We start from the raw sequence: 14,168 nt of genomic DNA, 5'->3' as shown, positions 1-14,168 counted from the left end.
CTCTGTCCCCCAGCCCAGTGAGGTTTTTCCTTCTGCAGGTGGAGAAAGACCAGAGCACGCATCTGCTACTGTAAGACATTCAGACCATACTGGGAAGCTCTTCCCTTCGCTTTCCCCCATTGCAGGGAAGCGCTCAAAGGGTTAAAAGCTGGGGGGGGGGGATGCTAGTAAAAGTGGTAGATGGATTATCTTCTTGCCCTCACTCTGCACTTAGCACCTGGGGGTGGGGTGGGGGCTAGAGCCTGAGTCCTGCAGGGAGGAGAGAAAGGAGGAAATCATGGGACCGAGAGAGCAGGTAACAGGCACGTGCCTGGCAGAGACCGTGGGCGGCCCTTCTGCTCAGGGACTCTCTAGACATTAGGAAACAAATTCTCTGAAAAGCAGGCGAGGGGATGGTGTCGGTAAATTTAGTTCCATTGGATTCCTTAAGTAGGTGGGGCTGGGGAGTTTCTAAAAACTGACAGTTGGAGCCAGGCTTGGAGGACAGTTGTGGTTTCGCCCTCCCACTCTTTTGCCTGTCACAGAATGCTTCGGCGGGCACAGGGCTGGAGTAAGCGCCGCATTAGTGAGGTTGCATTAGCTGAGGAATGAGACAGCTGCGCTAAATGACTTCATCGCGATGCGTCCCAGCGTGAGTGGGGACGTGGTCTTGGCGTGTTCGCCATGCCACACTTCTCACCATAAGAGGGACACCAAAAAAGTTTGGGGAGGTCCAAGGAACGAGAAGCTGCTGCCCTCATGAAGCGCCCTATTCTAGTCTGTATCTGGGAGCTTGACCAAAGCAGACCTTCCACACATGTCTATGGCCTAAAGGATGACCATGAGGCCCATGTGGTCCTCACACGGCCCCGGGTCCCTGCTGAATTCAGGTAGCAAAGAATAGCTGGGAATCTGAAAGGGGGTAAAGAGTACTAGTTCAAAAGAGCTGCCCTTGTCTGGAACTGATGTTTTGAGAACAGTTTTCTGAGCAGATGTATCAATGGAAAAGGGAGGTTGACATGGGAAGACCAGTAGCCAGGCTTTGGACGTTCAGAAAGAAAACATCTGTCATACAAAAAGCCATCATAATTAAGATGCTACATACAGTACTAGCATAAACAAATATGGTAGATAGCTATATAGATTTTTGCAGCAGAATAGAGAGGCTAGAAATAAATTGTCTCATAGATGGCTAGAGATACCAAATTATATCATAGAGAAAGGACAATCTTTCCAACAGATGTTCTTGAGAAAACTGGGCATCTACATGCAGAAGACTCTCACTGTGTGACATTCAAAAACCAACTTATAATGAATTTTAACCTGAAAGACCTAAAACTATAAATTCCCAGGCTGGAGAGATGGCTCAGTGGTTAAGAGCACTGGCTGCTCTTCGAGAGAACCTGGATTTGATTCCTAGAACGTACATCCCAGCTCATAACCACCTGCAACCTCAGATGGAGATCCTTTCCTGGCCTCTTTGAACAGTGCACACATGTAAATCACTAACATGCAGGACAAATACCCATACACATTAAATAACTAAAGTAGATTAAAATGTTTTAAAAACTGTAAAATGTTCTTCTTTCTGAAAGAAAACACAGGAAGGGAGTAGAAGGCATTGGATATGGCACCAGTTGTTTATATGTGACCCCAAAACACAGGGCAATATATATACACATATCTACCTTAAACTCAAGAACTGACTGCACACCATAGGCAACAATCGACAAAGTGATCCACAGAGGAAAAGGCCCATCTTGAAGGGGAAAAATGACCACAAGTCACATGTAACAAAGGATTAACATCACCAATGTATAAAGAACTTCAGCTCAACTACAATGGACCAAAGAATTTAATTTTTTTTAAATGGGCAAAGGATTTGAAAAGACATATGTCCAAAGAATCTACAGAAATAGTCAATAAATGCACAAGAATATACTCAGCACCACGAATCATTAGGGAAATGTAAATCAAAGCCATGAGATGTCACCTCATGCCTATGAGGTAGTTGACTCTTAATAGATCAAACAATTAAGAGTGTCACCAAGGATGCGAAGTTGGAGCCTGTGTATACTATTGGAATATAAAATCATGGGAAACAACATAAAGTTTCCTCAAAAACATTAAAAACAGAATTATCATACAATCCAGCACCCCTACTTCTGGAATCCATCCAAAGGAATCCAAAGCAGAATCTCAAAGAGCTGTGTACACAACCATGCTCATCCCAGCATTACTCATAATAGCCAATGGCAGAGGAAAACAACGTATTCGTGCATGGATGAATAGAAAAGGGGAATGATTATATACCTACAGAGGAATATTGTAAAGCCTTTAGAAGAAAAGAAACACAGTCAAATGCTACAGCAAGGATGAACTTTGAGATTATACTAAATTAAATCATAGCAGGTCTTTGGCTGTACTGCCCGCTTTCAAATAACAACACTGAGACTTATTAATTATGAAAGCTCGGCCTTAGCTTAGGCTTGTTTCTTTTTCTTTTCTTTTCTTTTTGTTTTTTTGTTTTGTTTTGTTTTGTTTTTTGTTTTTTGAAACAGGGTTTCTCTTTGTAGCTTTAGAGCCTGTCCTGGAACTCTTTGTAGTTGGCTGGCCTCAAACTCATAGAGCTCCAGCTTAGACTTGTTTCTAACTAGCTCTTATAACTTAACCAGTTTCTATTAATCTACATGCTGCCGTGTGGCTTGTGGTTTTTACCTCTCCTCCTGTGTGTCCTGCTTCCTCTGGTATCTCTCCCCCACCTAGATTCATCTCCTCCTCTTCTCTCTCTGCCTAGAAGTCCCATCTAACCTCTTCCTGCCTGGCCACTGGACATTCAGCTCTTTAGTAAACCAATCAGAAGGCCCCTTGGCAAAGACACATCTTCACAGTGTACAAAAAGATTATTCCACAGCACTAAATAATCCATTTCAAAAGGATGAATGTCATATCTTTCCGTCTGTGTTAGTCAGTCCTTCATCACTGTGACAAAATCCCAGAGAGAAGCAACTTAAAGGATGGAGGTTTTCTTTTGGCTCATGGTCTTCAGTCCATGCCAACTCGGCTCCTTTCCTTCTGAGTCCAAGCATGGTGAGGCAGAACATCATGGCGGGGAGTATATGGAAGTGTCACACTTTATGGTGGACGGAACACAGAGAGAAAAAAAAAGTAAGTGCTTAAGGACAATATAAGCACTTCCAAGACATGCACCCACCTCCTAGTACAACGTTTAGCCATGAACCCATCCGTTTCATGGATATTGAGTGTCTGCTGTAAAACAAAATGGTTCTAGAGATCTGTGCACAACCATTTATATGTACTGCTTACCTGATATCCCAAAACTGTTTGAGATGATAAACTTACTGTCATATGTTTTTACTACAATAAAAAGAAGGGGAGAGATATGCTATTATATATTTTTAGCCAATCCATTTTTCTTCTAAGAGTTTTTCCTGCAAGGTTTGCCAAGCCATGGTACAGAGCAGAACCAGGGTTCTAACTGTTGGCCCTTGTCCCTCAACCTAGCAGGTCAGCTGGTACTTTGCCAGCTCCTTGTCAATCAGCAGTGTGCTTCCAGGTGGGTAGACACCCAACTTGAGACTATGTCCCCCTAACATATGGTATCCAGGAATACACGAATACACACCATCCCCACTTCTATCTGCCTCTCGCTGGCCCCGTTTCCTCAGTCCTCAGCTCCAAATTGGAGATGCTTGGTGTTAAATAAAGGACCAACTGTCTAACATCTGTGAACACCATGATGTTCGTGGAGCTTTTATAGTATAACAGTCCCAGGGTAAACATCGCTTTTTTCATATTTGTATTTTTTTTGAGAGTCTCATACACGAGTACTGTATTTACATCAGGGCTAAACATTTTGCACACCGCATCAAGGTTTAACCTCTTAAGGTCTCTCTGAGTGTCAGGTAGCTGTCGGCCACACTGTACAAATGAAGAAACTGAGGCCCAGAGAGAGGCTAAGGAGCTTCTCCAGGATGACATTGGCAGTGGTACTATGGAGGTCATCGGTAACACTGCCACAAGCCATGGCATCACCGGCTTGGTGGCCCTGGCAGAGTTTCTCGTCAGGGATGAGGGTGAGGAGGAGGTGACTGATGGTTCCAGTCACCAGGGGCAAGCCCATCTATTCCGTATTTCTAACGAAGTCTGAAGTCAGCAGCCAGACCAGCCCTTACCGTTTTACACATCCACGGTTTAATTTGTCTATAACAAAAGACCAGGCCCCCTTCTGACTTGCTCATTTCCTCCACTGACTACGCACAGGTCAAAAGAGATCGGTGGCTGCCATCATTCTGTACAGGGGAAGGTAACAGTCTACGCAGCACTGACTCCTGGACCCGCCTAGTCACCCAGAGCCACATAGTTGCATTGCAGGGCACAGAGCTCTCCTACATCAGCCGAGGGTCAAGTTCAGCAAGATGCGCTTGTCTGGTTGGGCGTCTGCTGGATCTGAGAGAAGATGGGTACTCTCTCACAGAGCATGTGCTATCTGCTCTCTGACTGTGCTCCGTGTCGGCCATCTCTCCCTGGCCACCGCCCACCGAGAATGCTTTATTCTCAGTAGAATTTGAAGATTTTCCTGGAGGACATCTGAAGGTGCCCTGAAATTTATTTCAGCACACTTATTTGTTTACTTGTTTATTATTTATTTGGTGAGCCACACACACGCCACGGCACAAGTGTAGAGGTCAGAGGACTCCCCTCGGAGAGCTGGCTCTCTTCTTCCCTATGTGGGTCCCAGGAATCGAACTCAGGTTGTCAAGCCTGGTGGGAAGTGCTTGTACCCACTGAGCCATCCACCAGCCCTGGGCCTTTTAATCCTAACACTCTACTAAAGAAATAAGCATGCCAATCAACCAAATTCAGGTTTAGTATGAAGGATGATTATATGGAAGATGATCTTTGCCAAAAACCTCTTCATTTATCTAGTCAACAATCTGTGTTCCCTAAAGTTAAAACACAATGCTGAGAAAAGTGAGCCTTTTAACCCTCGCGGCAGTTTCCCTGGGGCTGGACAGATGGCTCAGTGGTTATGAGCACTGGCTGCTCTTCCAGAGGACCTGGGTTCAAACACCAGCAACCTCACGGGGACTCACAACGGTCTGTGACTCCAGTTCCAGGGAATCTAATGCCTTCCTCTGAACTCCTAAAATGAATAAATCTACAAATATTTTTTAAAAGCAACAATTTTCATGCTGGTTTAATTCATGTGTGTTGAAGGTGTGTACACACATCTGTGCATAGTATGTGAGGCCAGAAGACGGCGTTCTGTGTCATCCCCTCAGTCACTGTCCACCTTTGTTTGAGACAGGGTCTCCCTGGCTTAGAACTCACCAGGTAGGCAAGGCTGGCCAGCCAGCGAATCCCAGGGAGCCTTCCGGCTCTGCCTTCCCAGGGCTGTGACCAAAAGCAAGTGCCACTGACCTGTTTGTTTGTTTGTTTGCTTTGTTTTGTGAGACAAGGTCTCACTATATAACCCTGGCTGGCCCTGGCCATGTAGACCAGGCATGCTTTGAACTCACAGAGATCTGCCTGCCTCCGCCTCTAGAGTGCTGGGATTGAAGGCATGAGTGGCTAGGTAGGTCTGGCCCATTTTGCTTGTTTGGATTTCCAGCATGGGTTCTATGGATCTGACTTAGGTCTTTCTTCGTGCCCCTAGGACAGGCACCTGACCCACTGAGCTGTCTTTCTAGGCCCAGTTTTTCATGATTTTTTTGTTTTGTTTTGTTTTCGAGACAGGGTTTCTCTGTGTAGCTTTGGAGCCTTTCCTGGAACTCCCAGGCTGGCCTCGAACTCACAGAGATCCTCCTGGCCCTGCCTCCTAAGTGCTGGGATTAAAGGCATGTGTCACTACCACCTGGCTCATGATTATTTTTAGAAAGGGTTTTAGGACCAGTGAGACCGCTTAGTGGGTAAAACTGCGTGTTACCGAAGCCTCCTCACCTGAGTTCCAAGCCAGGGACTCACAGAGGAGAGAACTGACTCCCATACGCTGTCTTGAACCTCCACACACACACGCCATAGGACTTGTTCACACACACACACACACACACACACACACACACACACACACACGCACGCGCGCACACACACACACAAATAATAATGACAAATAAAATTTAAATAAGTTAAAATAAATAGAAAAGGGGTTTTAGGAAGCGAGTCCTTGTATGTGAAAGTATGATTTGTGACAAATTCAAATACTCCTTCAGTGTGGGTTGGCTGTCACTTTCTTTACTTGACAACATGTATACTTTCATGGAAACACCTTGTCGAATACAGTTCTGTTGCCCCTGGGCTGGTCTGTCCGTCTGTCTGTCCTTTCAGCCGTGTATATTTGCCGAGGGCTGTGGGGAGGGAAGGAAGCGTCCTTCCCAGGGGCTACTTGAGACTGATGGGTGGTTTCCTTTCTTCTTGCCTCTGAGCTGCTTGACTTTTTTTTTTTTTTTAAATGATGAGCTGGGACAGAATCAGACCATCCTAAAAATTAAGCCTAAAAGCAAACCAAGTTCAGAAAAGCAAACAACGCTGCATTGCTGAGCTTCTGGCTTTCTTGGCAGGAGTAGCTAACTCTCAGCCACCACTCCCCAGCCCCGACCCTCCGGCAGGACCCCTGAAGGGGGCCGGACTGGCAGGCTTCCCCATTCACAGTCTCTCTGGTAGTGGTCTGCAGCCTGGTACACAGTGAATTCTTGAAGCGGCCAGTAAATGCCAGGCTGGAGTGTGTTTGCCGGGTGCCTTGACTTCCTCCCCATGTGTTTGTGATAAAATCAGAGATGAAACTGGCTTGGGCTAGTTCCTGCAAGTTTTCCTCGGGGGCCCCCCCGAAGGCCGCCTGGGCTTCCCTGAGTTCTGAGGGAAGTGATGGAGTATTAGTTACTCAAGTTTGTTTTAGGAGTTCTGGCTTTATTTTGAGTGAATAAAATCAGAACTCAGTTAGGAAAGCCATTCCAGAAATAAAGCTAGCTATTCATGGCAGGGCTTTGGGGCGAATCCCTTCCCTTCTCTGTGGAGGAAAATTCTATTTACTTTTTGAAGAGTCAACAGCAGCTCAAAGTCACCATTTCAGTTTGGGTGGAGGACAGACGGGTGTTCTCAGGGGACAGAGGACCACGGGCCAGGCTGTGAAAGCTTCAGTTTTGATCTTAGGAGGGGGAGGGGACCCTGTCTATGTGTTAATATTCTTGGAGAACTTTCAAAATGAAGAGGTGATCTAGCCTTTTTGTTACCTAAAAGCACAGTGATTTGAATTTCCTATTAAATGGGGATAATAGTGCCTGCAGTGATTATTTGACTGAGTTAAGGTCAAGTAATGTGATCAGGGTTCCTGGTCCGTGTGTGTGTGTGTGTGTGTGTGTGTGTGTGTGTGTGTGTGTGTGTGTGTGTGTGTGTGTGTGTTATGTGTGTGGGGGTGCAAGCATAGATATATATTCATGGAGGCCTGAGAAGGCCATCCGGTGTCCTGCTTTATCATGCTCCATCATGTTCCCATGGGACAGGGAGGGTCTCTTACTGAACCTGGAGCTGTCTGGGAGCCAGCAAGCCCTGGGGACCCTCCTGTCTCTGCCCCTTCCCACACTAGGATTGCAGAAGTGTGTGACCAGCCTCAGCTTTCCTTTCTTAAAAGATTTGTTTATGTGTAGGAATGTTTGCCTGCATACATGTATGTCTGGTGCCTGCAGAGGCCGGAAGAGAGCATCAGACTCCTGGAACTGGAGTTAGAGGTTTGTGGGTTGCCATGCATGTGTCAGGAACCAAAGCCAGGTCCTATGTAAGAGCAGCGAGTGCTCCGAACCACTGAGCCATCTTTCCAGGCTTCACTCAGCTTTTAATTTGATTTAATTTAATTAAAATTTTAATTTGAGCTGAGGTCCTCACGTGGGCATAGCTGAACCCACTGAACACTCTCCAAACAAACATGGTAGTCTTTAACACAGAACTTTAAAGCCAGCAGATGTCTCTTTACAAAGTCCCAAATGGGGTTCCTTAGAAGAGGCAAGACCTTGCAGAGATCACTCTACAGGCTTTAGGAAGCAATCCTTTTCAGAACCCAATTCTTCAAAATTGTCCTGCTATATTCACGATGGGAGATCTCACAAGAACCCCACACTGCTGCTTTGAAAGGCAACGCACACCTCAAAGTAAATATTTTCCTGCAGATGGGTCCGGCGAGTCGGAGGTCCTCTCCATGCAGGAGGGATGTAACATCGTGTGTGTCCTTCGTGTGACTTGGCGTGCCATCTAGACTTTCTGTGCTTGGGTTCTCTCTGCTACCTTACTGTCTTGGGGCTAGGATTAAATGAGTCAGTATGTTCCAGAGAGAGCCTAGAATGTGGTACACTTGGTGTACTGAATGGATATTTGTGACTGTACCTACTTTCACGTAGAAGTTGCACACACACCTACCTACAGAAGAAAACATTTGAAGGCCACAGATAAGAGATAAGAAGCTTTCTTCAGGTTTGTGCCAAGTTGTTTGGGGGCAAACCACTAGGACATCTGCCGGTGTCAGGGTGTTCAGGAGTCGGCATCTGAGAAGAATCACAGTTCCTAGTGCTGGCATTTGTGGCCAGGGGAGAGTTTCTTGGCTTTGGGCCAGGCTTTGGTTCATCACTGCCACTGGGCCAGTGTGCTTGGTGGATGTGTGGTCACACCACATTGACCCTAAGTGCAGCAGTGCCCTGTGGGCTTGTCTGGGAATGTCTTGCAAACTTCTGATATGATGGTTTTCAGCCATAATTCATGCCTCCTTCTTCCCACAGCCTTTGTTATTTCCTAGAAAACGTAAAATTAAACTCTCTCTAATCTTCTCTCATTTTACCTGCTTCTACTTTTTCGTTCTAAGGTACCTCATAGAAAGTATTATCTTTTTTAAAATTTATTTATTTTTATTTTATATGTATTAGTGTTTTGCCATGAGTGTCAGGTCCCCTGAAACTGGAGTTACAGACAGTTGTGAGCTGCCATGTGGGTGCTGAGAATTGAACTTTTGGAAGAATAGTCAGTGTTCTTAACCACTGAGCCATCTCTCCATCCCCTAGAAAGTAAAATCTTAAACCCTTTGACCTGAGCTAGAGAGGGAGCTACTCATTTGGTAGAGTGCTTGCCTGAACAGCAGATGCTGTAAATCCTGGCAGGAGACAGGAGACCAGAAGTTCAAAGCCATTCTATTTATAAAGCAAGTTCGAGAACAGGTCCATGAGAGCCTATTTCACAAAAAGGAATAAAAGCAGCTCACCCTGTGGATTTTATGTCGTCATCCACTTAAAGGGATTTAACCATTACCCTCTCTTTCCCTTGCTGAAAGGTTAGCCATGGTGTGTGTGTGTGTGGGGGGGGGTCCTCCCCTAATCACTCATGATCGACATGATGTCCTTACCTCCTAGTCCTCATCATAAGCCATCCTCTCCACACACCATCAAGCTCTGTCGCTGCCTTAGCACACAGCCCCGAAGCGGTCAGCTCAGGCATGATCACACACTGTGGACGGCCTGGTGGAGTCCATCCTCCGGATGCCCACTAAGGAAACCGCCTCTACTCAGCATGAGTGTGGGCCCACTAGTGCTGAAACAGCAGAACGCTTAGTCTGCACCCTGTGTCTAGGACGATGCTACCCTCCTCCACTCATTCAGTCCATCATTAATCTAGGCCTTGATGTGGCACTCAGGGTTGACTCTTGTGGTAAAATACTAGTACTGTAGTCACTTCAGCAAGGCATATATAATTTCCCGTCAATGTGGCTTTAATGTTCTCTTTCAGTGGGCCACGAGACGTTAAAGATAAATGGTTATGAGCCCCCTCGAAATTTGCGGGGTTGACGCAAGCATGAAAATGTACCCTTTAATCATCTTAGCCAGGGAAGACAGCCTATTTTTGTTGCTTATGAGTGATGGATAGCACTAAACTGACTGTGAGGGAGTGGGTTGGGGGGGGGGCGCTCCCTCAGAAAACAAAACTACGCTTCCCCATATGACTCCGTATATCCACTAGGAATCAGTTTAGAAAGGGAACGCGTTGGGCTAACACCTGAATGGAGAGAGGAATCAAAGATGGAGGCCATGGTAACCACACTGAGCACTGGGACGTGGTTGGAGACATGTGGCTGGCCACTCCCGGATCCTTGTGATGTGAAGCCTGAGGATGAAGACAACACAGGTCCTTCCTATGGCTCCGAGAGCGAGAGGAGCTGATCCGTGCTCCCAGGGGTAAATGATGCCACTTTTGGAGAGCTCTCGTGACATGAGAGTGACCAGGCTTCACGCACGTGTCATTGCCAGATGCTGGGCTCCACAGCAATGTGTCTTCAATCCTCCCAACAGTTGGTGCTCTGCCCGCCTTTACTGAGAAGAAAAGGGAGCTCAAGAGAGGCTGGTCACTGGCCCATGCCCAGTATCTCCTCTTCTCACTGAAAGATCTGAGCCCAGAGACAGTTGGACTACGGGGCTTGTGCTTCCCGTAACCACCATGCTTTTGAATTGAGTTTTGGCCTAATGAAAACTGGTGAATGTAAAATCCAGACAGTTGGAATATAAAGAAAGGATGCTTTGTCTTACTGACTCATCAGGGGGCTTTGGGAAAATGCCCTTCCTCTTGGTTTCCAGTCTACAAAAGAATGAGTCTGGGCTGGGGGTATGGTTCAGCTGGTCGGGTGCTGGCCCAGCATACACGAAGGCCTGAAGTCAGTTCCCAGGACCACACAAACTGAGTGTGAGTCTCCGAGCCTAAAACCAGCATTTGAGAAGATACAAGAGGCTCAGAAGGTCCAGGCTGTCCTTGATGATATCATAAGTTTGAGGCCAGTCTGTGATAGGTGAGCCTGTCTCAAACAAACCAAAACAATTTACCATTCTACACACACACACACACACACACACACACACACACACACACACACACACACTTACTTTGACTTAATAATCTCGTTTTTTTGGAAGTTTAGCTTTAAGAAATCTAAAATCAGGAAATTAAGGTGTTCACTATGTATTTGTAACAGCAAAATATTTTAAATAGCCAGTAGATCCATCTCACTTCTTGGCCTCTTGGCTAAGTTCAGGTGTGCCTTCCTGCATGTATACATACACATCCCCATAGAACTGACAGTTACGGGAAATGAAAATTTAAGATGCCATGTAACAACATAAAATGCTCACATAGAGGCAAAAGTCAAATACATAATCTTTCACAATGTACTTTTTTTTAAATTGTTTTTCTACTCTGCCTCTTCCTCGTTCATACCATCCTGACCTGTGTTCCATTTCCTCCGAGCGCCTTCAGCATGCTGCTTTCCTGACTGCGGCTTTCCCCAGAGTAAAAGGTTCTGTAGGTTATGCATATTCCTGGGTCTGTCTTGTTCCTGGGAGCCGGCTTCTGTCAGGGCAAGTGTTTGTAGGGTTCCACCATCCCCTGGGGGATGACTTTGCTCTGCTCTTGCCCAGATTCCAGATAGTTTAACGACCTTCAACACACAGTAGAGTGTCTTTCAAGCACTTTTCTGCATGGTTGGTCGATTTTGAACTGTGAATCCTAATTTGTACAGGAAACTCAGTTCTCTAGCAAGAACCAACACTATCTCTCAGGCCTAAGGGATCCTGATTCCTGAAGCCCTCACTAATTCCGTACCAGCTGCACCCTGGTGTTTGGCTCACAGGTCACGAGGGGCTGCTCTCTTTCTGGTCCTCAAACCCCCTTTCCTGCCCTCCAATGCTACTGTGTATTAAAAAATAACTTATGCTTACTCACTGTTTCCACGTTTGTGGTGGGACCTTTAAGCTGCCATGTCGATGAGAGATAATTTTCCATTTACCACAACAGTATGCAAATATATTTGAATATAATCAGAAACTGAAAGAGACTTTGAGCTTATTTGTTTCGGGTGGAGATACTCTGTTTACAGCTACAGATTGTATACGGTCCTTCTGTTGTCTTGAAATGGCAGCATATTCATGTTCATAACTACTGTCTCTTGTTCTAGAATGCGTACACCGCAACTGCCATTAATGGGACGGATTTTTGTACATCAGCGAAAGATGCACACAAAATCATGTCCAAGAATTCCAGTCATCTCACGTCTGTTAACTGCTTTGGAAACTTCGTCATTTTCCTGGGAAAGGTGAGATGTCTTGACTAAATAACAGAACCTGGAATTCAACAAATTAGACAACATGGAGGCTGGCTTGCTTCATTATCTCATTCATTCCTCAACCCTGTGAGGCTGCCTGTTCTGCCGAAGATCTAAGGTTTCATGTTTCCAGGGTCCCACAGCGTGTACAGACACTCTTTTAATCTTAGTTTATCTTTCTCACCTCTGGCCAATCCCACCATTTTGATCCCTGGTTTTGTCTATCTAAAATGAAAACGCTACTGACCTCAGAAATCAGGAAGTTTTGTAGATTGGTTTTTGTCTTAAAGCGTAGAAGTAGTGTTGATTTGATTAATTGGTACATTATTTAAGGGCAGTAAGTCTATATAATGGAATCTGAAACCCGAACATGGTGGTGGTGGTGGTGGTGGTGAATGCCTTTAAACCCAGCACTCAGATGCAGAGGCAGGCAGATCTCTAAGTTTGAGGCCAGCCTGGTCTACAGAGTGAATTCCAGAACAGCCAGGGCCACATAGCCAGAACTTGTCTAAAGAAAAGGAATAGGAGCAATCTGAGTGAAGTCAGCTCAGTTGTATTCTGATGTCACTTGACTATCTTTTTAAATGTCTTGTGTGGTGAAGAGGCTCCTTAGAGCTCCAGTGTCCTGTGGTGTAAAGGACAGAGCCCATAACTTGGAAACTCTGAACTTCAGGGTCTTGTGATACAGGTCTACAACCCTCCAGCTACTCAGGAGGCTGAGCCAGGAAGCTCTCAAGGCCAAGGCTAGCCTGGGCTATAGAGTGAGTTCAAGGCTAGACTGGACAACTTAGTGAGACCTAATTTTTTTTTATCTCCAAGATAAAGAGTTAAAAATGGGCTGGGTATGATGTAGGTCAGTGGGAGAACACTGGTGTTGAATTGTGTGAGGTCCTTGGGGTCAAGATCCAGTACTGCAACCAAATCAAAACAAATAAAACCTGTGCCTCTCCTGGGTGGTAGGGATAATAACCGGAATGTTGATGAACGGGATGATATGCCAGCCTGATCGGTCATGTCTCAAGTTCTCTCCACCATGCCACATGCTGTACCTCTCTTTCCATGTACTTTTTAATCTTCTGGGCCTCATTCTGCATAGTTCAGTTTGCCTGATGCCACTTCCACTTAAGGAGCTGTCTGTCTGTCTCTGTCTGTCTATCTACCCACCCACCCACCATCCATCCATCATCTATCCGTCCTGTGTATGGATCTGTGTTTATGGGCATCATGTGCACACAGCGGTGGACAGACGGTCTCAGCGCCCCTGGAACTGGAGTTATAGTTTGTGAGCAGCCTGATTTGGCCACAGAAATCAGAACCTGTGTCCTCTGCAGAAGCAGCATGCACCCCAAACTGCTGAGCCATCTCTCTAGCACCCCCATTCCACTTAGATGCCATTCCGATTCCTGACCCTGATCCTTCCCACCATGTCTTCCGTATTCAAAGCGATGCACTCCGTCTTCAAAACCATTCCTCCCTCCCTGATAGGAATTCCAGTTTTCAGCACCGCCCACAAGTGAACAAGGTCCTGGTCACCGACTGTGACATGGGCGATGAAGACATGGGGACTGTGCCCCATTAGGATTCTATGCTTCTGGGCCTCTGGTGTGCTGTTTGGTGCATGGCCGTCTTAGCTAGCTCCCAGCAGGTTAAGACATGCTTGGATCAATCTCACGGGTGTGTGCTAATCACACATACATTCAAGGCTCACCTGGGCCCCAGAGATGTTTCCTGTGACAATAGTCACAGAAGCACAATATAATTATGCCTTTCAGAACAGCCAAGTAAGGTACAGTTGCGTGCAATTTGGTGATACTGTCACCCGAGTCGGATTATGGGTGACAGGTGCATTTTCTAATTCCAAAACTATTTTTAGTTCAATTTCATAATTCTTAATGCACTTACATTTTTCACTTTAAATATAAAATATAAATTCATTTTCTTAAGATTTCCCGTAAGAAGCATACCATGCCTAATGAGCTTTCAAAAATATGGGATAATTAGTGACTTTAGGCTTCTGAAGGAAGTAGCATTCTGAATTCCATATTTATCT

General features: G+C 45.8%; 1 protein-coding gene across 6 annotated transcripts in view; it reads left to right on the top strand.

Moving 5' to 3' along the window:
- Slc44a3 (solute carrier family 44 member 3) overlaps nucleotides 1-14,168 on the top strand; it is a 78,492-nt gene that overhangs the window by 59,229 nt on the left and 5,095 nt on the right. For all 6 annotated transcript variants that reach the window (XM_076574891.1, XM_006977852.4, XM_076574890.1 and 3 more), the window contains one exon: nucleotides 11,972-12,109. In XM_076574891.1, coding sequence (XP_076431006.1) covers nucleotides 11,972-12,109 — 138 coding nt within the window. The remainder of the gene's footprint in view (nucleotides 1-11,971; nucleotides 12,110-14,168) is intronic.

The sequence above is a fragment of the Peromyscus maniculatus genome, chromosome 6, assembly GCF_049852395.1.
Source record: "Peromyscus maniculatus bairdii isolate BWxNUB_F1_BW_parent chromosome 6, HU_Pman_BW_mat_3.1, whole genome shotgun sequence".
In the NCBI taxonomy this organism is placed as follows: domain Eukaryota; kingdom Metazoa; phylum Chordata; class Mammalia; order Rodentia; family Cricetidae; genus Peromyscus; species Peromyscus maniculatus.
The sequence above is the reverse complement of the archived record's forward strand: the minus strand, read 5'-3'. Positions and strand labels throughout refer to the sequence as shown.